Source organism: Lagopus muta (assembly GCF_023343835.1).
Source record: "Lagopus muta isolate bLagMut1 chromosome 35 unlocalized genomic scaffold, bLagMut1 primary SUPER_35_unloc_2, whole genome shotgun sequence".
Classification (NCBI taxonomy): domain Eukaryota; kingdom Metazoa; phylum Chordata; class Aves; order Galliformes; family Phasianidae; genus Lagopus; species Lagopus muta.
Window position 1 is genome coordinate 69,517 of NW_026040159.1, and position 21,013 is coordinate 90,529.

General features: G+C 52.8%; 1 protein-coding gene across 1 annotated transcript; it reads left to right on the forward strand.

Moving 5' to 3' along the window:
• Window positions 1-1,916: 1,916 nt before the first annotated feature.
• On the forward strand, window positions 1,917-21,011 carry LOC125687510 (mucin-2-like). Its single transcript, XM_048932669.1, is given in 9 exon segments — window positions 1,917-1,945; window positions 3,000-3,110; window positions 6,125-6,733; window positions 6,859-10,057; window positions 10,059-10,708; window positions 10,892-14,041; window positions 14,043-14,363; window positions 17,971-18,051; window positions 20,913-21,011. Coding segments are annotated over 9 exon segments (8,166 nt in total). The 3' UTR covers window positions 20,929-21,011.
• Window positions 21,012-21,013: the final 2 nt, after the last annotated feature.

Genomic DNA, 21,013 nt, shown 5'->3' on the forward strand with positions numbered 1-21,013 from the left:
ATAAAATGAATGAAAAATAAAATAAAGGGAAAATAAAATAAATGAAAAGTAAAAGAAATGAAAACATAAAAGAAATGAAAAATAAAATAAACGAAAAATAGAAGGAAATTTAAAATAAAATGAAAAATAAAATGCAAAATAATGGAATTGAAAAATAAAATAAATGAAATAAATAAAAATAAATGAAAAATAAAATAAACGAAAAATAAAAGAAATGAAAAAATAAAACAAAAGAAAAATAAATGGAATGAAAAATAAAAGGAAATAAAAAATAAAATAAATAAAAAATAAAATAAATAAAAATAAACGAAAAATGAAAGAAATGAAAAAATAAAAGAAATAAAAAATAAAAGAAATAAAAATAAACGAAAAATGAAAGAAATGAAAAAATAAAAGAAATAAAACAGAAAAAATGAAAAATAAAAGAAATGAAAAATAAAAGGAATGAAAAAATAAAAGGAATGAAAAATAAAATTCATAAAAATAAAATAAACGAAAAATAGAAGGAAATTAAAAATAAAATGAAAAATAAAAGAAATGAAAAATAAAAAGAAAAAGAAAATGAAAAATAAAAGAAATAAAAAATAAAAGAAATGAAAAATAAACGAAAAATAAACGAAAATTAAAAGAAATGAAAAATAAAAGGAAATAAGAAATAAAATAAATGAAAAATGAAATAAACGAAAAATAAAATGTGATAATAAATACAATATATATTATATAAATAATATAATGAATTAATTATTAAAATGAGGTAAATGAAAAGAAATTGCAGCAAAATGGCGGGAATTTGGGGCCGTTGGGGAAAGAGGGGGGGAAAAGGATCGAAGCCCCGCGTTAAAACCGAGGCAATTAATTAAATGCAATTCAATTAAGTGCGGGACAGAAAAAGCGAGGTTTTGCTCGCTCTGTTTTTAACCAAAATCGCCCTTTTTCACCCCAAAACGCCTCATTGCCCTCCTCAGTGAAACGCGCGGCTGCTTCTGTGCAAAACAGCCGTTTTCAGCCCCCTCTGTGTGGGGGGGAAAACCCTTCGGGCGGAAACAGCGCTCAAAAATAGCAAAAAAATCGCCAATTTCCCCTTTTTTGCCCCAATTTGGCGCGGAGCGTTCGCGTCCTGAGGCCTCTTGTCCGCCCTGCGCCGCCGTAGCGTTGCCGAGGGGGCGGGATCTGCCTGGCAACGCGCTGTGATTGGCTGCGGCCCTTAGCAACGGCGTGGAGGCCCTTAGCAACGGCGCCATTTTGCTTAGCAACCGCGCTGCCATTCATTGAGGCCTACGGGGGGAAAAGTGTTCGGGCGGAAAGGGCGCCGAATCGTAGCCAAAATCGCAGATTCGCCCTTTTTCGCCCCAATTTTACGTGTCTTCGGTGCGGAACTTTGCCCTTTAATTTTGCCCTACTTTTACACGCCCTTGATGCGGAGCGTTCGCGTTCTGAAGTCTCTTGTGCGCCCTGCGCCGCCGTAGCGTTGCCGAGGGGGCGGGATCTGCCTGGCAACGCGCTGTGATTGGCTGCGGCCCTTAGCAACGGCGTGGAGGCCCTTAGCAACGGCGCCATTTTGCTTAGCAACCGCGCTGCCCTTCATTGAGGCCTACGGGGGAAAAAGCGTTCGGGCGGAAAGGGCGCCGAATCGTAGCCAAAATCGCAGATTCGCCCTTTTTCGCCCCGATTTTACTTGTCTTCGGTACGGAACTTTGCCCTTTCTTGCCCCAATTTTACACGCCCTTGGTGCGGAGCGTTCGCGTTCTGAAGTCTCTTGTGCGCCCTGCGCTGCCGTAGCGTTGCCGAGGAGGCGGGATCTGCCTGGCAACGCGCTGTGATTGGCTGCGGCCCTTAGCAACGGCGTGGAGGCCCTTAGCAACGGCGCCATTTTGCTTAGCAACCGCGTTGCCCTTCATTGAGGCCTACGGGGGGGAATGCGTTCGGGCGGAAAGGGCGCCGAATCGTAGCCAAAATCGCAGATTCGCCCTTTTTCGCCCCAATTTTACGTGTCTTCGGTACGGAACTTTGCCCTTTAACTTTGCCCTTATTTGCCCTACTTTTACACGCCTTTGGTGCAGAACGTTCGCGTTCTGAAGTCTCTTGTGCGCCCTGCGCCGCCGTAGCGTTGCCGAGGGGGCGGGATCTGCCTGGCAACGCGCTGTGATTGGCTGCGACCCTTAGCAACGGCGTGGAGGCCCTTAGCAACGGCGCCATTTTGCTTAGCAACCGCGCTGCCCTTCATTGAGGCCTACGGGGGGAAAAGCGTTCGGGCGGAAAGGGCGCCGAATCGTAGCCAAAATCGCAGATTCGCCCTTTTTCGCCCCAATTTTACTTGTCTTCGGTACGGAACTTTGCCCTTTCTTGCCCCAATTTTACACGCCCTTGGTGCGGAGCGTTCGCGTTCTGAAGTCTCTTGTGCGCCCTGCGCTGCCGTAGCGTTGCCGAGGAGGCGGGATCTGCCTGGCAACGCGCTGTGATTGGCTGCGGCCCTTAGCAACGGCGTGGAGGCCCTTAGCAACGGCGCCATTTTGCTTAGCAACCGCGCTGCCATTCATTCAGGCCTACGGGGGAAAAAGCGTTCGGGCGGAAAGGGCGCCGAATCGTAGCCAAAATCGCAGATTCGCCCTTTTTCGCCCCAATTTTACGTGTCTTCGGTGCGGAACTTTGCCCTTTCTTGCCCTAATTTTACACGCCTTTGATGCGGAGCGTTCGCGTCCTGAGGTCCCTTGTCCACCCTGCGCCGCCGTAGCGTTGCCGAGGGGGCGGGATCTGCCTGGCAACGCGCTGTGATTGGCTGCGGCCCTTAGCAACGGCGTGGAGGCCCTTAGCAACGGCGCCATTTTGCTTAGCAACCGCGCTGCCATTGAGGCCTACGGAGTGGAAAAAGGAAGGGGGGGGGGGGGGGGTTAAGGGAAGGAAAGGGTTAAAAGAAACAAAAGAAAGGATAAAAAAAAAAAAAAAAGGAAAAGAAAAGAAAAGAAAAAAGAGGAAAATAAAGGAGTTTTTTGAAAGGGAAAGGCGAGAAAAAAAAGGAAAAGAAGGAATCGGGGCGGGTCGCTGAGGGGCCCCATCCGGGGCTCCGTCGATGCCGAGGTTGAAGCAGCGCCGGCCGCAGCAGCTCCGATACGGTGCGTTTATTTTTGGGGGGGGGGGGTTCATGAGATTTTGAGGGTATTTTGGTGAGAAAATGGTGGGGTTTGGGGGTTGAGGGGGGGGGGGAAATGGGGGGAAAATGGGGAAAATGAGCCAAAAATGGGGAAAATGAGCCAAAAATGAGGTGGGAAAAGCGGATTGGGGGGGGGGATAGGGGGGGCAGGGGGGGAAGTGTCCCAAAATTGCTTGGAATGGACCCAAAATGGGGTTTGTGGAAGGCAGGGTCCCCTAAAAGGCATTTGGGTTTTGGGGGGGGGGGGGGTTTGGGGGGGGGAGATGGGGGGGGGATGGGGGGGGGGGATGGGGGGGGATGGGGAGGGGGGGGGTTGAAAACGGTTTGAAATTGATTAAAATGCCCTGAGGAAAATAATAATAATAATAATAATAATAATAATAATAATAATAATAATAATAATAATAATAATGTGTTCGATTGACCTGAAATTGATTCAAAAGAGGCGCTGGGATGCAATAAAATGTCTGAAATATGGAAGATTTTGGATGGAAATCCCTCAAATTGATACAGAATCGGGCCTAAAACCCCTCAGAATGACCCAAAATGGACCGAAATCCTTCAAATCACCTGCAAATTGACCATAAAACACCTCAGAATGACTCAAAATTGCCCTAAATTTCTCAAATCTCCTCAAAATTATCCCCCAAATCACCTCAGAATGGCCCAAAATGGACCAAAATCCCTCATTTTAGGGACAATATCCCTCAATTTTGGGCCAATATCCCTCATTTTTTGGGTCAGTATCCTTCATTTTTGGCCAACATCCCTTATTTTTGTCCAATATCCTCATTTTTGGGCCAACATCCCTCATTTTTTGCCAATATCCCTCATTTTTGGCCAACATCCCTCAATTTTGGGCCAATATCCCTCATTTTTGGGCCAACATCCCTCATTTTTGTCCAATATCCCTCATTTTTGTCCAATATCCCTCATTTTTGGGCCAACATCCCTCATTTTTGTCCAATATCCTCATTTTTTGTCCAACATCCCTCATTTTTGGGTCAATATCCCTCATTTTTGGGCCAACATCCCTCAATTTTGGGACAATATCCCTCTTTTTTGGCCAACATCCCTCATTTTTTGGGTCAATATCCCTCATTTTTGTCCAATATCCTCATTTTTTGTCCAATATCCCTCATTTTTGGGCCAACATCCCTCAATTTTGGCCAATATCCCTCAGTTTTGACCAACATCCCTCATTTCTTGACCAATATCCCTCATTTTTGGCCAATATCCCTCATTTTTGGCCAACATCCCTCATTTTTTGGGTCAAATATCCCTCAATTTTGGGCCAACATCCCTCATTTTTTACCAATATCCCTCAATTTTTGTCCAATATCCCCCATTTTTGGCCAGTATCCCCTCATTTTTGGGCCAAGATCTCTCATTTTTGTCCAATATCCTCATTTTTTGGCCAACATCCCTCATTTTTGGGCCAATATCCCTCATTTTTGGCCAACATCCCTCATTTTTGTCCAATATCCTCATTTTTTGTCCAACATCCCTCATTTTTTGTCCAACATCCCTCATTTTGGCCAACCTCCCTCAATTTTGGGACAACATCCCTCATTTTTGGGCCAACATCCCTCATTTTTGGGCCAATATCCCTCATTTTTGTCCAATATCCCTCAATTTTGGGCCAACGATCCCTCATTTTTGACCAATATCCCTCAATTTTTGTCCAATATCCCCCATTTTTGGCCAACATCTCTCATTTTTGGGCCAACATCCCTCATTTTTCGGTCAATATCCTTCATTTTTGGGCCAACATCCCTCATTTTTAACCAATATCCCTCATTTTTGGCCAACATCCCTCATTTTTGGGTCAATATCCTTCATTTTTGGCCAACATCCCTTATTTTTGGGCCAACATCCCTCATTTTTGTGGCCAATATCCCTCATTTTTTGGCCAACATCCCTCATTTTTGGGCCAATATCCCTCATTTTTGGGCCAACATCCCTCATTTTTGTCCAATATCCTCATTTTTTGGCCAACATCCCTCATTTTTGGCCAACATCCCTCATTTTTGGCCAATATCCCTCATTTTTGACCAACATCCCTCATTTCTTGACCAATATCCCTCATTTTTGGCCAATATCCCTCAATTTTGGGCCAATATCCCTCAATTTTGGGCCAATATCCCTCATTTTTGACCAATATCCCTCAATTTTGGGCCAACATCCCTCTTTTTTGGGCCAACATCCCTCATTTTTTGGGTCAATATCCCTCAATTTTGGGCCAACATCCCTCATTTTTGACCAATATCCCTCAATTTTGGGCCAATATCCCCCATTTTTGGCCAACATCCCTCATTTTTGGCCAATATCCCTCATTTTTGACCAACATCCCTCATTTCTTGACCAATATCCCTCATTTTTGGCCAGTATCCCTCAATTTTTGGCCACTATCCCTCATTTTTGGCCAACATCCCTCATTTTTTGGGTCAATATCCCTCAATTTTGGGCCAACATCCCTCATTTTTGACCAATATCCCTCAATTTTTGTCCAATATCCCTCATTTTTGGCCAATATCTCTCATTTTTGGGCCAACATCCCTCATTTTTGGCCAGTATCCCTCATTTCTTGACCAATATCCTCATTTTTGGCCAACATCCCTCAGTTTTGGCCAGTATTCCTCATTTTTTACCAATATCCCTCAATTTTGGGTCAACATCCCTCAATTTCTGGGGCCAACCTCCCTCAATTTTGGGCCAACCTCCCTCAATTTTGGGCCAACCTCCCTCAATTTTGGGCCGACATCCCTCATTTTTGGGCCAATATCTCTCATTTTAGGACCCCTTTTTAGGGCCCAAAACCACTCATTTTGGGGGGCCGTTTTCACTCCTTTTTACCAGATCACCCAAACAACGACCCCCCCCCCTCCCCCTCCCCCCCCCCAAACCCCCCTCCCCATTTTGGGAACAATTCACCCTAATTTTCACCCCCTCTTTTTTTTTTTTGTCTCCCCCCAGGTTCCCCCGGCGCCTCCCCAGCCCCCCGCCGTCCTCCCAAGGACCCTTCCTCCTCCTCTTCCTCTTCCTCTTCCTCTTCCTCTTCCTCTTCCTCTTCCTCTTCCTCTTCCTCCTCTTCCTCTTCCTCTTCCTCCTCTTCCTCTTCCTCTTCCTCTTCCTCTTCCTCCTCCTCCTCCTCTTCCTCCTCTTCCTCTTCCTCTTCCTCTTCCTCTTCCTCCTCTTCCTCTTCCTCTTCCTCTTCCTCTTCCTCTTCCTCTTCCTCTTCCTCTTCCTCTTCCTCTTCCTCTTCCTCTTCCTCTTCCTCTTCCTCTTCCTCTTCTTCCTCCTCTTCCTCTTCCTCTTCCTCCTCCCCGTGGACCCCTCCAGCCATGCCATCAGAACCAGAACCCCCCCATCCCGCCGTCGCCCCCCACCACCCCAAAACCCCCCCAATTCTGGCGCTTGCCCCCTTGACATCCCCCTGTTGCTGGAGGAGCTCCGGGTGTTACAACAACGTCAGCTCCGCCAAATGCAGCTGACCGAAGACATCTGTCGCCAGGTCCCTCCTCTTGGGGGCCCTGAGCACCCCAAAATCCCGCTCCCCCCCCTTCCCCCACCTCCCCCCCCCTCGCAAAAAGCCGCATTTCATCGCTGGGAAACCTTTTTTCCCTCTTTTCCCCCCTAAAAACCAACCTCATGCCACCGCCGCCGCGGCCGCTTTCTTCTTGGCGGCCCCCTACCGCGGTGGGGGGTTGGGGTGATGCCGGTGGTCTCGGCCCACCCCCCAAATTTGCCCACCCCCCAAATTTGGCAGCGGGGGACGCGGTGGGGACGCGACACGAGTGCGGCTTTTGCGGGAAGGGATTCGGGAGCGAAAGCGCCCGCCAGATCCACCTCAGGTCCCACACGGGCGAACGGCCCTACGGCTGTAACGTCTGCGGCAACCGCTTCACCACGCGCGGCAACCTGAAGGTTCACTACCACCGGCACAGGCAGAAGGTTCACCGCATGGCCGGGAGCCCCCAGGCCACCAACGGGGGTCAGTTGGCCTCCAGCAACACCCAGTTGGCCTCCAGCAACAACCAGTTGGCCTCCAGCTACAAACAGTTGGCCTCCAACAGCACCCAGTTGGCCTCCAGCAACACCCACTTGGCCTCCAGCAACACCCAGTTGGCCTCCAGCTACAACCAGTTGGGCCTCCAACAGCACCCAGTTGGCCTCCAGCAACACCCAGTTGGCCTCCAACAGCACCCAGTTGGCCTCCAGCAACACCCAGTTGGCCTCCAACAACAACCAGTTGGCCTCCAGCAACACCCAGTTGGCCTCCAACAGCACCCAGTTGGCCTCCAGCAACACCCAGTTGGCCTCCAGCTACAACCAGATGGCATCCAACAGCGTGCAGGCCACTTGTCAACACTCAACTGGCCTCCAGCAACACCCAGTTGGCCTCCAGCAACACCCAGTTGGCCTCCAGCAACAACCAGTTGGCCTCCAACAACACCCAGTTGGCCTCCAGCAACACCCAGTTGGCCTCCAACAACAACCAGTTGGCCTCCAACAACAACCAGTTGGCCTCCGACAGCGTGCAGCCACTTGTCAACACCCAGTTGGCCTCCAGCAATACCCAGTTGGCCTCCAACAACACCCAGTTGGCCTCCAGCAACACCCAGTTGGCCTCCAGCAACACCCAGTTGGCCTCCAACAGTGTGCAGCCACTTGTCAACGCTCAACTGGCCTCCAGCAACACCCAGTTGGCCTCCAGCAACACCCAGTTGGCCTCCAACAGCGTGCGGCCACTTGTCGACAACCAGTTGGCCTCCAACAGCACCCAGTTGGCCTCCAACAGCACCCAGTTGGCCTCCAGCAACACCCAGTTGGCCTCCAGCAACACCCAGTTGGCCTCCAACAGCACCCAGTTGGCCTCCAGCAACACCCAGTTGGCCACCAACAGCAACCAGTTGGCCTCCAACAGCGTGCAGCCACTTGTCATCACTCAATTGGCCTCCAGCAACAACCAGTTGGCCTCCAACAGCACCCAGTTGGCCTCCAGCTACAACCAGTTGGCCTACAGCAACACCCAGTTGGCCTCCAGCTACAACCAGTTGGCATCTGACAGCTTGCAGCCACTTGTCAATACTCAGCTGGCGTCCAGCAACACCCAGATGGCCTCCAAGAACACCCAGTTGGCCTCCAACAGCATGCAACCGCTTGTCATCACTCAACTGGCCTCCAACAGCACCCAGTTGGCCTCCAACAGCACCCAGTTGGCCTCCAGCAACAACCAGTTGGCCTCCAACAACACCCACTCGGCCTCCAGCAACACCCAGTTGGCCTCCAACAGCACCCAGTTGTCCTCCAGCAACACCCAGTTGGCCTCCAGCAACACCCAGTTGGCCTCCAACAGCACCCCAGTTGGCCTCCAGCAACACCCAGTTGGCCTCCAACAGCGTGCAGCCACTTGTCAACACCCAGTTGGCCTCCAGCAACACCCAGTTGGCCTCCAACAGCACCCAGTTGGCCTCCAGCAACACCCAGTTGGCCTCCAACAGCACCCAGTTGGCCTCCAACGGCACCCAGTTGGCCTCCGACAGCGTGCAGCCACTTGTCAACATTCAACTGGCCTCCAACAACACCCAGTTGGCCTCCAACAGTGTGCAGCCACTTGTCAACACTCAGCTGGCCTCCAGCAACAACCAGTTGGCCTCCAACAGCACCCAGTTGGCCTCCAACAACACCCAGTTGGCCTCCAGCAACACCCAGTTGGCCTCCAGCAACACCCAGTTGGCCTCCAGCAACACCCAGTTGGCCTCCAACAGCACCCAGTTGGCCTCCAAGAACACTCAGTTGGCCTCCAGCAACAACCAGTTGGCCTCCAGCAACACCCAGTTGGCCTCCAACAACACCCAGTTGGCCTCCAACAGCGTGCAGCCACTTGTCAACACCCAGTTGGCCTCCAGCAACACCCAGTTGGCCTCCAACAGCACCCAGTTGGCCTCCAGCAACACCCAGTTGGCCTCCAGCAACACACAGTTGGCCTCCAACAGCGTGCAACCGCTTGTCAACACCCAACTGGCCTCCAGCAACAACCAGTTGGCCTCCAGCAACAACCAGTTGGCCTCCAACAGTGTGCAGCCACTTGTCATCACTCAAGTGGCCTCCAGCAACACCCAGTTGGCCTCCAACAACAATCAGTTGGCCTCTGACAGCATGCAGCCACTTGTCGAGACCCAACTGGCCTCCAGCAACAACCAGATGGCCTCCAGCAACACCCAGTTGGCCTCCAGCAACACCCAGTTGGCCTCCAACAGCACCCAGTTGGCCTCCAGCAACACCCAGTTGGCATCCGACAGCGTGCAGCCACTTGTCATCACTCAACTGGCCTCCAGCAACACCCAGTTGGCCTCCAGCAACAACCAGTTGGCCTCCAACAGCGTGCAGCCACTTGTCAACACTCAAATGGCCTCCAGCAACACCCAGTTGGCCTCCAGCAACACCCAGTTGACCTCCAGCAACACCCAGTTGGCCTCCAACAACAACCAGTTTGCATCCAACAGCGTGCAGCCGCTTGTCAACACCCAACTGGCCTCCAGCAACACCCAGTTGGCCTCCAACAGCAACCAGTTGGCCTCCAGCAACACCCAGTTGGCCTCCAGCAACACCCAGTTGGCCTCCAACAGCGTGCAGCCACTTGTCATCACTCAAGTGGCCTCCAGCAACACCCAGTTGGCCTCCAACAACAATCAGTTGGCCTCCAACAGCGTGCAGCCACTTGTCAACACCCAGTTGGCCACCAGCAACACCCAGTTGGCCTCAAGAACAACCAGTTGGCCTCCAGCAACAACCAGCTTGGCCTCCAACAGCGTGCAACCGCTTCTTAACACCCAGTTGGCCTCCAGCAACAACCAGTTGGCTTCCAACAGTGTGCAGCCACTTGTCATCACCCAACTGGCCTCCAGCAACACCCAGATGGCATCCAAGAACACCCAGTTGGCCTCCAACAACAACCAGTCGCATCCAACAGCGTGCAACCGCTTGTCGACTCTCATCTGGCCTCCAGCAACACCCAGTTGGCCTCCAGCAACACCCAGTTGGCCTCCAGCAACACCCAGTTGGCTCCAACAGCGTGCAGCCACTTGTCGACACCCAACTGGCCTCCAGCAACACCCAGATTGCATCCAACAGTGTGCAACCGCTTGTCGACACTCAGTTGGACTCCAGCAACACCCAGCTGATGGCCAACAACACCCAACCAAGTTCCAGCAACACCCAACTGATCTCCAACACCCAACTGATCTCCAACACCCAACTGATGGCCAATGACACCCAACTGAAGGCCAACAACACCCAACCAACTTCTAACTACACCCAACTGATCTCCAGTACCCAACTGATGGCAACCAACACCCAGCTGATGGCCACCAACACCCAACTGATGGCCAACAACACCCAACCAGGTTCTAACACCACCCAACTGATCTCCAGTACCCAACTGATGGCAACCAACACCCAACTGATGGCCGACAACACCCAACTGACTTCTAACAACACCCAACTGATCTCCAACACCCAGCTGATGGCCACCAACACCCAACCAAGTTCCAACAACACCCAACCACCTTCTGACAGCACCCAACCGATCTCCAACACCCAGCTGATGGCCACCAACACCCAGCTGATGGCCACCAACACCCAACCAAGTTCCAACAACACCCAACCAACTTCTAACAACACCCAACTGATCTCCAACACCCAACTGATGGCCAACAACACCCAGCTGATGGCCAACAGCACCCAACCAACTTCTAACAACACCCAACTGATCTCCAACACCCAACTGATGGCCACCAACACCCAACCAACTTCTAACAACACCCAACTGATCTCCAACACCCAACTGATGGCCACCAACACCCAACCAACTTCTAACAACACCCAACTGATCTCCAACACCCAACTGATGGCCAACAACACCCAACCAACTTCTAACAACACCCAACTGATCTCCAGCACCCAGCTGATGGCCACCAACACCCAACTGATGGCCAACAGCACCCAACCAACTTCTAACAACACCCAACTGATCTCCAACACCCAACTGATGGCCAACAACACCCAGCTGATGGCCACCAACACCCAACCAAGTTCCAGCAACACCCAACTGATCTCCAACACCCAGCTGATGGCCACCAACACCCAACTGAAGGCCCACAACATCCAACTGATCTCCAACACCCAACTGAAGGCCGCCAACACCCAGCTGATGGCCAACGACACCGAACCAACTTCTAACAACACCCAACTGATCTCCAACACCCAACTGATGGCCAACAACACCCAACTGATGGCCACCAACACCCAACCAAGTTCCAGCAACACCCAACTGATCTCCAACACCCAACTGAAGGCCAACGACACCGAACCAACTTCTAACAACACCCAACTGATCTCCAACACCCAACTGATGGCCAACAACACCCAACCAACTTCCAGCAACACCCAACTGATCTCCAACACCCAACTGATGGCCAACGACACCCAACTGACTTCTAACAACACTCAACTGATCTCCAACACCCAACTGAAGGCCAACGACACCCAACCAAGTTACAACACCTCCCAACTGATGTCCAACTCCCAACTGATGGCCAACAACACCCAACTGATGGCCAACAACACCCAGCTGATGGCCAATGACACCCAACCAACTTCTAAGAACACCCAACTGATTTCCAGCACCCAACCAACTTCCAGCAACACCCAACCGATCTCCAACACCCAACTGAAGGCCACCAACACCCAGCTGATGGCCAACAGCACCCAACCAAGTTCCACCAACACCCAGCTGATCTCCAACACCCAACTGAAGGCCAACGACACCCAACTGACTTCTAACAACACCCAACTGATCTCCAACACCCAGCTGATGGCCACCAACACCCAACCAGGTTCTAACACCACCCAACCGATCTCCAACACCCAACTGATGGCCACCAACACCCAACCAAGTTCCAACAACACCCAGCTGATCTCCAACACCCAATTGAAGGCCAGTGACACCCAACCAACTTCTAACAACACCCAACTGATCTCCAACACCCAACTGAAGGCCACCAACACCCAACTGATGGCCACCAACACCCAACCAACTTCTAACAACACCAAACTGATCTCCAACACCCAACTGATGGCCAACAACACCCAACTGATCTCCAACTCCCAACTGATGGCCACCAACACCCAACTGATGGCCAACAACACCCAACCAAGTTCCAACAACACCCAACTGATCTCCAACACCCAACTGATGGCCAACAACACCCAACTGATGGCCAACAACACCCAACCAAGTTCCAACAACACCCAACTGATCTCCAACACCCAACTGATGGCCAACAACACCCAACCAACTTCTAGCAACACCCAACTGATCTCCAACACCCAACTGATGGCCACCAACACCCAGCTGATGGCCAACAGCACCCAACCAACTTCTAACAACACCCAACTGATCTCCAACACCCAACTGATGGCCAACAACACCCAACCAATTTCCAGCAACTCCCAACCGATCTCCAACACCCAACTGATGGCCACCAACACCCAGCTGATGGCCAACAACACCCAACTGGTGGCCACCAACACCCAACTGACTTCTAACAACACCCAACCGAAGGCCAACACCCAACTGATGGCCAACGACACCCAACCAAGTTCCAGCAACACCCAACTGATCTCCAACACCCAACTGAAGGCCACCAACACCCAGCTGATGGCCAACAGCACCCAACTGATGGCCAACAACACCCAACTGAAGGCCAATGACACCCAACCAACTTCCAGCAACACCCAACTGATCTCCAACACCCAACTGGTGGCCACCAACACCCAACTGATGGCCACCGACACCCAACCCAATTCTAACAACACCCAACTGATCTTCAATACCCAACTGAAGGCCAACAACACCCAACTGATGGCCAACAATGCCCAACCAAGTTCCAACAACATCCAACCAACTTCTAACAACACCCAACTGATCTCCAACACCCAACTGAAGGCCAACAACACCCAACCAGGTTCTAACAGCACCCAACCGATCTCCAGCACCCAACTGATGGCCACCAACACCCAACTGACTTCTAACAACACCCAACTGATCTCCAACACCCAACTGAAGGCCAACAACACCCAACTGATGGCCAACAGCACCCAACCAAGTTCCACCAACACCCAACTGATCTCCAACACCCAACTGAAGGCCAACGACACCCAACTGAAGGCCAACGACACCCAACTGATGGCCAACAACACCCAACCAAGTTACAACACCACCCAACTGATCTCCAACACCCAACTGATGGCAACCAACACCCAACTGATGGCCACCAACACCCAACCAACTTCTAACAACACCCAACTGATCTCCAACACCCAACTGCTGGCCAATGACACCCAACCGACTTCTAACAACACCCAACTGATCTCCAACACCCAACTGAAGGCCAACAACACCCAACTGATGGCCACCAACACCCAACCAACTTCCAGCAACACCCAACTGATGGCCACCAACACCCAACTGATGGCCAACGACACCCAACCCACTTCCAGCACCCCCCAACTGCTGCCTGCCCCCATCCAACCCCTCCCCACCACCACCCTCCTCCTGCTGAAGACATCCGACCTCCAACCGAGGCCGGGTGACGAAAACCCCCTTCCATCCCAACCCCCCAAACCCAGGACCACCGGTTGGGCTCTGTTGGGCACCCCCCCAAATCTGTGGGTCCCTTCCATTTCAGAAAGCTCCCAAGAGCCCCAGGTGGTGACAAAATCCCCCCCAACCACGACAACGACAGGCGGAGGAACCCGAATCCAATGCCCTGTGTGCCGTCGGGTGTTGAGCTGCCAACGGGGGTCCAGGTCTCATTTTGGGGGTCACGTCCCCCTTCCGGTGTCGGGTTTGTGGGAGGGGGTTCACAAGTCGGGGTCACCTGAGAGCTCATTTTGGGGGTCACCGAGGGGTCGACCCGAATGCCTGTAGTTTTGGGGATGGTTTGGGGTCGCAACAACAACAACGGGGTTATTTGGGGAGGGGGGGGCTGTTGCTGCTGCCCCAAGAGGAGGGGGAACAACGGAACCAGGAGGAAGAGGAGGAGGATGGAGAGGAAGAGGCGGAGCCCCGAGTGATGGGGGGGGGACCCCCGAAGGAGGAAGAGGAGGAAGAGGGGAGGAAGGCGGAGAGGAGGGGACGAGAGGGGAGGTATGGAAGGGGGGGGGGGGGGGGTCGTTTTTGGGGTGGTTTTGGTGGATTTTGGGGGGGGTGGGGGGTCGATTTTGGGGTGGTTTTGGTGGATTTAAAGGGTTTTGGGGGGGGATGGGGGTCGATTTTGGGGGGGTGGGGGTCGATTTTGGGGTGGTTTTGAGAGATTTAAGGGATTTTGGGGGGGGTTTTGGGGGCTGGGGGGTCGTTTTTGGGGTGGTTTTGGTGGATTTAAGGGGTTTTATTGGGGGTGGGGGTCATTTTGGGGGTGATTTTGATGCATTTAAGGGGTTTTTGGGGGGGGATGGGGGTCGTTTTTTGGGGTGGTTTTGGTGGATTTTGGGGGATGGGGGGGTCGATTTTGGGGTGGTTTTGATGCATTTAAGGGGTTTTTGGGGGGGATGGGTCGTTTTTGGGGTCATTTTGGGAGATTTTTGGGGGGTGGGGGTCGTTTTTGGGGTGGTTTTGATGCATTTAAGGGGTTTTTGGGGGGGGTGGGGGTCGTTTTTGGGTTGGTTTTGGTGGATTTTGGGGGGGTAGGGGTCGATTTTGGGGTGATTTTGATGCATTTAAGAGGTTTTGGGGGGTATTTTGGGGGTGGGGGTCGATTTTGGGGTGGTTTTGGTGGATTTTGGGGGGTGGGGGTCGATTTTGGGGATGATCTTGGGAGATTTAAGGGGATTTTGGGGGGTAGGGGGTCGATTTTGGGGTGGTTTTGATGCATTTAAGGGGTTTTGGGGTTTTTTGGGGGGGGCTCAGGGTCGATTTTGAGGTGGTTTGGGCAGATTTTGGGGGGTGGGGGTCGATTTTTGGGTGATTTTGATGCATTTAAGGGGTTTGGGGGGGGATGGGGTCATTTTTGGGGTGATTTTGGTGGATTTTGGGGGGTGGGGGGTCATTTTTGGGGAGATTTTGGGGGATTTAAGGGATTTTGGGGGGTATTTTGGGGGTGGGGGTCGTTTTTGGGGTGATTTTGGTGCATTTAAGGGGTTTTGGGGGGGGGATGGGGTCATTTTTGGGTTGGTTTTGGTGGATTTTGGGGGGGTGGGGGACGATTTTGGGGTGGTTTTGGGAGATTTAAGGGGTTTTGGGTTTTTTTGGGGGGGTGGGGGGTCGTTTTTGGGGTGGTTTTGGTGGATTTAAGGGGTTTTTGGGGGGTGGGGGGGTCGATTTTGCATGATTTTGGGGGATTTAAGAGGTTTTTGGGGGGCTGGGGTCGATTTTGGGGTGGTTTTGATGCATTTAAGGGGTTTTTGGGGGGGGATGGGGTCATTTTTGGGGTGGTTTTGGGAGATATTGGGGGGTGGGGGTCGATTTTGGGGTGGTTTTGGTGGATTTAAGGGATTTTAGGGGGGCTGGGGTCGTTTTTGGGGTGGTTTTGATGCATTTAAGGGGTTTTTGGGGGGGGATTGGGGTCGTTTTTGGGGTGGTTTTGGGGGATGTTGGGGGGTGGGGGGTCGTTTTTGGGGTGATTTTGATGCATTTAAGGGGTTTGGGGGGGGGTGGGGGTCGTTTTTGGGGTGGTTTTGGTGGATATTGGGGGTGGGGGGTCGATTTTGGGGTGATTTTGGGAGATTTAAGGGGATTTTGGGGGGTAGGGGGTCGATTTTGGGGTGGTTTTGATGCATTTAAGGGGTTTTTGGGGGGTGGGGGGTCGATTTTGGGGTCATTTTGATGCATTTTAGGTTTTTGGGGGGGGATGGGGGTCGTTTTTGGGGTGGTTTTGGTGGATTTTGGGGGGGTTGGGAGTCGTTTTTGGGGTGATTTTGATGCATTTAAGGGGGTTTTGGTTGGTGGGGGGGGTCGATTTTGGGGTGATTTTGGTGGATTTAAGGGGTTTTATTGGGGGTGGGGGTCGTTTTTGGGGTGGTTTTGATGCATTTAAGGGGTTTTTGGGGTTTTTTTGAGGGTGGGGGGTCGATTTTGGGGTGGTTTTGGTGGATTTTGGGGGGTGGGGGGGTCGATTTTGGGGTGACATTGATGCATTTAAGGGGTTTTGGGGTTTTTTTGGGGGGGTCAGGGTCGATTTTGGGGTGGTTTGGGCAGATTTTGGGGGGTGGGGGTCGATTTTTGGGTGGTTTTTGATGCATTTAAGGGGTTTTTGGGGGGGATGGGGGTCGTTTTTGGGGTGGTTTTGGTGGATTTTGGGGGATGGGGGGTCGTTTTTGGGGTGATTTTGATGCATTTAAGGGGTTTTTGGGGGGTGGGGGGTCGATTTTGGGGTGATTTTGATGCATTTAAGGGTTTTGGGGGGGATGGGGGTCGTTTTTGGGGTGATTTTGGTGGATTTAAGGGGTTTTTGGGGGGGGATGGGGGTCGATTTTGGATGATTTTGGTAGATTTTAGGATTTTTGGGGGGCTGGGGTCGTTTTTGGGGTGATTTTGATGCATTTAAGGGGTTTTAGGGGGGTGGGGGTCGTTTTGGGGTGATTTTGAGAGATATTGGGGAGTGGGGGGGTCGTTTTTGGGGTGGTTTTGGAGATTTTTGGGGGTGGGGGTCATTTTTGGGGTGGTTTTGGTGTATTTAAGAGGTTTGGGGGGGGCTGGGGTCGATTTTGGGGTGGTTTTGATGCATTTAAGGGGTTTTATTGGGGGTGGGGGGTCGTTTTTGGGGTGGTTTTGGTGGATTTTGGGGGGTGGGGGGTCGATTTTGGGGTGGTTTTGGGAGATATTGCGGGGGTGGGGGTCGATTTTGGGGTGGGTTTTGGTGGATTTAAGGGGTTTTTAGGGGGGCTGGGGTCGATTTTGGGGTGGTTTTGGGAGATTTAAGGGGTTTTAGGGGGTATTTTGGGGGTGGGGGTCGATTTTGGGGTGGTTTTGATGCATTTAAGGGGTTTTTGGGGGGGATGGGGGTCGTTTATGGGGTGATTTTGGTGGATTTAAGGGGTTTTTTAGGGGGCTGGGGTCGTTTTTGGGGTGATTTTGATGCATTTAAGGGGTTTTTGGGGGGTGGGGGTCGTTTTTGGGGTGATTTTGAGAGATATTGGGGAGTTGGGGGGGTCGTTTTTGGGTGGTTTTGGTGGATTTTGGGGGGTGGGGGTCGATTTTGGGTGGTTTTGGTGGATTTAAGGGGCTTTGGGGGGTATTTGGGGGGTGGGGGTCGTTTTTGGGGTGGTTTGGGCAGATTTTGGGGGGTGGGGGGTCGAATTTTGGGTGATTTTGATGCATTTAAGGGGTTTTGGGGGGGGATGGGGGTCATTTTTGGGGTGGTTTTGGTGGATTTTGGGGGGTGGGGGTCGATTTTGGGGTGGTTTTGGGAGATTTAAGGGGTTTTGGGGGGTATTTTGGGGGGTGGGGGTCGTTTTTGTGGTGATTTTGGGAGATTTTTGGGGGTGGGGGTCATTTTTGGGGTGGTTTTGGTGGATTTAAGGGGTTTTTGGGGTGTGGGGGGGTCGATTTTGGATGATTTTGGGGGAATTTAAGAGGTTTTTGGGGGGATGGGGGTCGTTTTTTGGGGTGGTTTTGGTGGATTTTGGGGGGTGGGGGGTCCGATTTTGGGGTGATTTTGATGCATTTACGGGGTTTTTGGGGGGGATGGGGGCAGATTTGGGGTCTCCTGCCCCCAAATTTGGGGGGTGCTGACCACCCCCCCCCCCCCCTTTTTCAGTCCTCCAAGGGATGCAAGGAGGGGAGCAGACGACACCGACCCCCCCCCCAAAAAACAGGGGAAGGGGGGAGAAGTAGAGAGGTGAGGACCCCCCAAAATTGGGGGGGATTTGGGGTTTTTGGGGGGGTTTGGGGGGGAGTTGGGGGGGATTTGGGTTTTTTGGGGGGGTTATGGGGGGTTTGGGGGGGGATTTGGGGGGGTTTGGGGGGGGATTTGGGGTTTTTGGGGGGGGGGTTGGGGGGGATTTGGGGTTTATGGGGGGGATATGGGGGGATTTCGGGGCTTTGGGGGGGGTTATGGGGGGGATTTGGGGTTTTTGGGGGGCTTTGGGGGGGATTTGGGGTGGGTTTGGGGGGGATATGGGGGGATTTGGGGGGGTTTGGGGGGTTTTGGGGGGATTTGGGGGGGGTGGGGGGGATTTGGGGTGGGTTTTGGGGGGGGATTTGGGGCTTTTGAGGGGGTTATGGGGGGGTTTGGGGGGGATTTGGGGTTTGGGGGGATTTGGGGTTTGGGGGGGGGTTGGGGGGGAGTTGGGGGGATTTGGGGTTTTTGGAGGGGGATATGGGGGGATTTGGGGGGGTTTGGGGGGGATTTGGGGTTTTGGGGGGATTTGGGGTTTTGGGGGGGATTTGGGGGGGAGTTGGGGGGGTTTGGGTTTTTTGGGGGGGTTATGGGGGGATTTGGGGGGGTTTTGGGGGGATTTGGGTTTTTTTTTGGGGGGTTATGGGGGGATTGGGGGGAAGTTGGGGGATTTGGGGTTTTTGGGGGGGGATATGGGGGGATTTGGGGGGGTTCTGGGGGGGTTTTGGGGGGATTTAGGGGGGGGAGTTGGGGGGATTTGGGGTTTATGGGGGGGGATATGGGGGGATTTGGGGAGTTTTGGGGTGGGTTTGGGTGGGATTTGGGGTTTTGGGGGGGGGTTGGGGGTTTTGGGGGGGTTATGGGGGCATTTGGGTGTTTTTTTGGGGGGGGATTGGGGGGATTTGGGGTTTTTGGGGGGGGGTATGGGGGATTTGAGGGGTTCTGGGGGGGTTTTGGGGGGTTTTGGGGGGGTTGGGGGTTTTTGGGGGGGTTTTGGGGGGCTTTGGGGGGTTTCTGGGGGGGTTTTGGGGGGTGTTTGGGGTTTTTAGGGGGGATTTGGGTGCTTTTTTGGGGGGGATAAGGGGGGATTTGGGGGGGTTTGGGGGGGATTTGGGGTTTTTAGGTGGGTTATGGGGGGGGTTGGGGGGGTTTGGGGGGGGGGTTGGGGGGGGTTTGGGGGGGATTTGTTTTTTTTGGGGGGGTTATGGGGGGATTGGGGGGGGAGTTGGGGGGATTTGGGGTTTATGGGGGGGATATGGGGGGATTTGGGGGCATTTAGGGGGGGTTTGGGGGGGATTTGGGGGGATTTAGGGGGGGGTTGGGGGGGATTTGGGATTTTGGGGGGGATTTGGGTGGGTGTGGGGGGGTTTTGGGGGGGGTTTGGGGGGGGATTTGGGGTTTGGGGGGGGGTTGGGGGGTTCTGGGGGGGATTTGGGGGGGTTTGGGGTTTTGGGGGGGATATGGGGGGTTTTGGGGGGGGGTTGGGGGGGAGTTGGGGGGATTTGGGGTTTTGGGGGGGGTTGGGGGTTTTTAGTGGGGTTATGGGGGGATTGGGGGGGAGTTGGGGGGATTTGGGGTTTATGGGGGGGGATATGGGGGGATTTGGGGAGTTTTGGGGTGGGTTTGGGGGGGATTTGGGGTTTTGGGGGGATTTGGGGTTTATGGGGGGGGATATGGGGGGTTTTGGGGGGGGTTGGGGGGATCTGGGGGGATTTTGGGGGGTTTTTGGGGTGGGTTTTGGGGGGATTTGGGGTTTTTTGGGGGAGTTGGGGGGTTTTGGGGGGGTTTTGGGGGGGATTTGGGTTTTTTTTGGGGGGTTTGGGGGGGATTTGAGGGGATTTGGGGTTTTTGGGGGGCATTGGGGGGTTTTTGGGGGTGGGTTTGGGGGATTTGGGGTTTTGGGGGAGGGTTGGGGGCATTTGGGTGTTTTTTGGGGGGGGGTTGTGGGGATTTGGGGTTTTTGGGGGGGGATATGGGGGGATTTGGGGGGGGTTGGGGTTTTGGGGGGTTTTTGGGGGGGTTATGGGGGGATTGGGGGGGGTTGGGGGGATTTGGGGTTTTTGGGGGGGATATGGGGGGATTTGGGGGGGCTTGAGGGGATTTGGGGTTTGGGGGGGGTTGGAGGGTTCTGGGGGGGTTTTGGGGGGTTTTGGGGGGGGGTTGGGGGGGATTTGGGGGAGTTTGGGGTTTTTTGGGGGGGATATGGGGGGATTTGGGGGGATTTGGGGGGGGTTTGGGGGGTTTTTGGGGTGGGTTTGGGGGGATTTCGGGTTTTTGGGGGGGTGTGAGGTTTTGGGGGGTTTTTGGGGGGGATTGGGGGGGGTTTGGGGTTTTTGGGGGGGGGTTGGGGGGTTTTGGGGTTTCTAGGTGGGTTATGGGGGGGGTTTTGGGGTGGGTTTGGGGGCATTTGGGGTTTTTAGGGGGTTATGGGGGATTTTAGATGGGTTATGGGGGGTTTTGGGGGTGAGTTTGGGGGGTATTTGGGGTTTTTTTGGGGGTTTTGAGGGGGATATGGGAGCCTCAAAGGGATTTTGGGGTGAATTTATGGGGTTTTTGGGGTTCCTGGGGATCAAAGATGGGATTTTTATGGGGTTTTTAATGGGATTTGGGGTTTTTTGGGGGGGTTTGGGGTTTTTTGGGGGTATTTTGGGGTATTTTGGGGTTTTTAGGGGGGGATATGGGAGCCTCAAAGGGATTTTGGGGTGAATTTATGGGGTTTTGGGGTTTCTGGGGATCAAAGATGGGATTTTTTATGGGGTTTGGGGGGATTTTGGGGGAGAATCGAAGCAATTTGGGGTCCTTTCACCCATTTTAAGGCCATTTTGGGGCCTCTTCCTCCGCACCCCTTTTTCCCCCCACAGGAACACCGAAAACTGAAGGGATTTAAAACACCCAAATTCGGAGGGTTTCACCCCAAAATCCTCCCCCCCCCCCCCCCCCAATTTAACTCCCATAGCGTAGA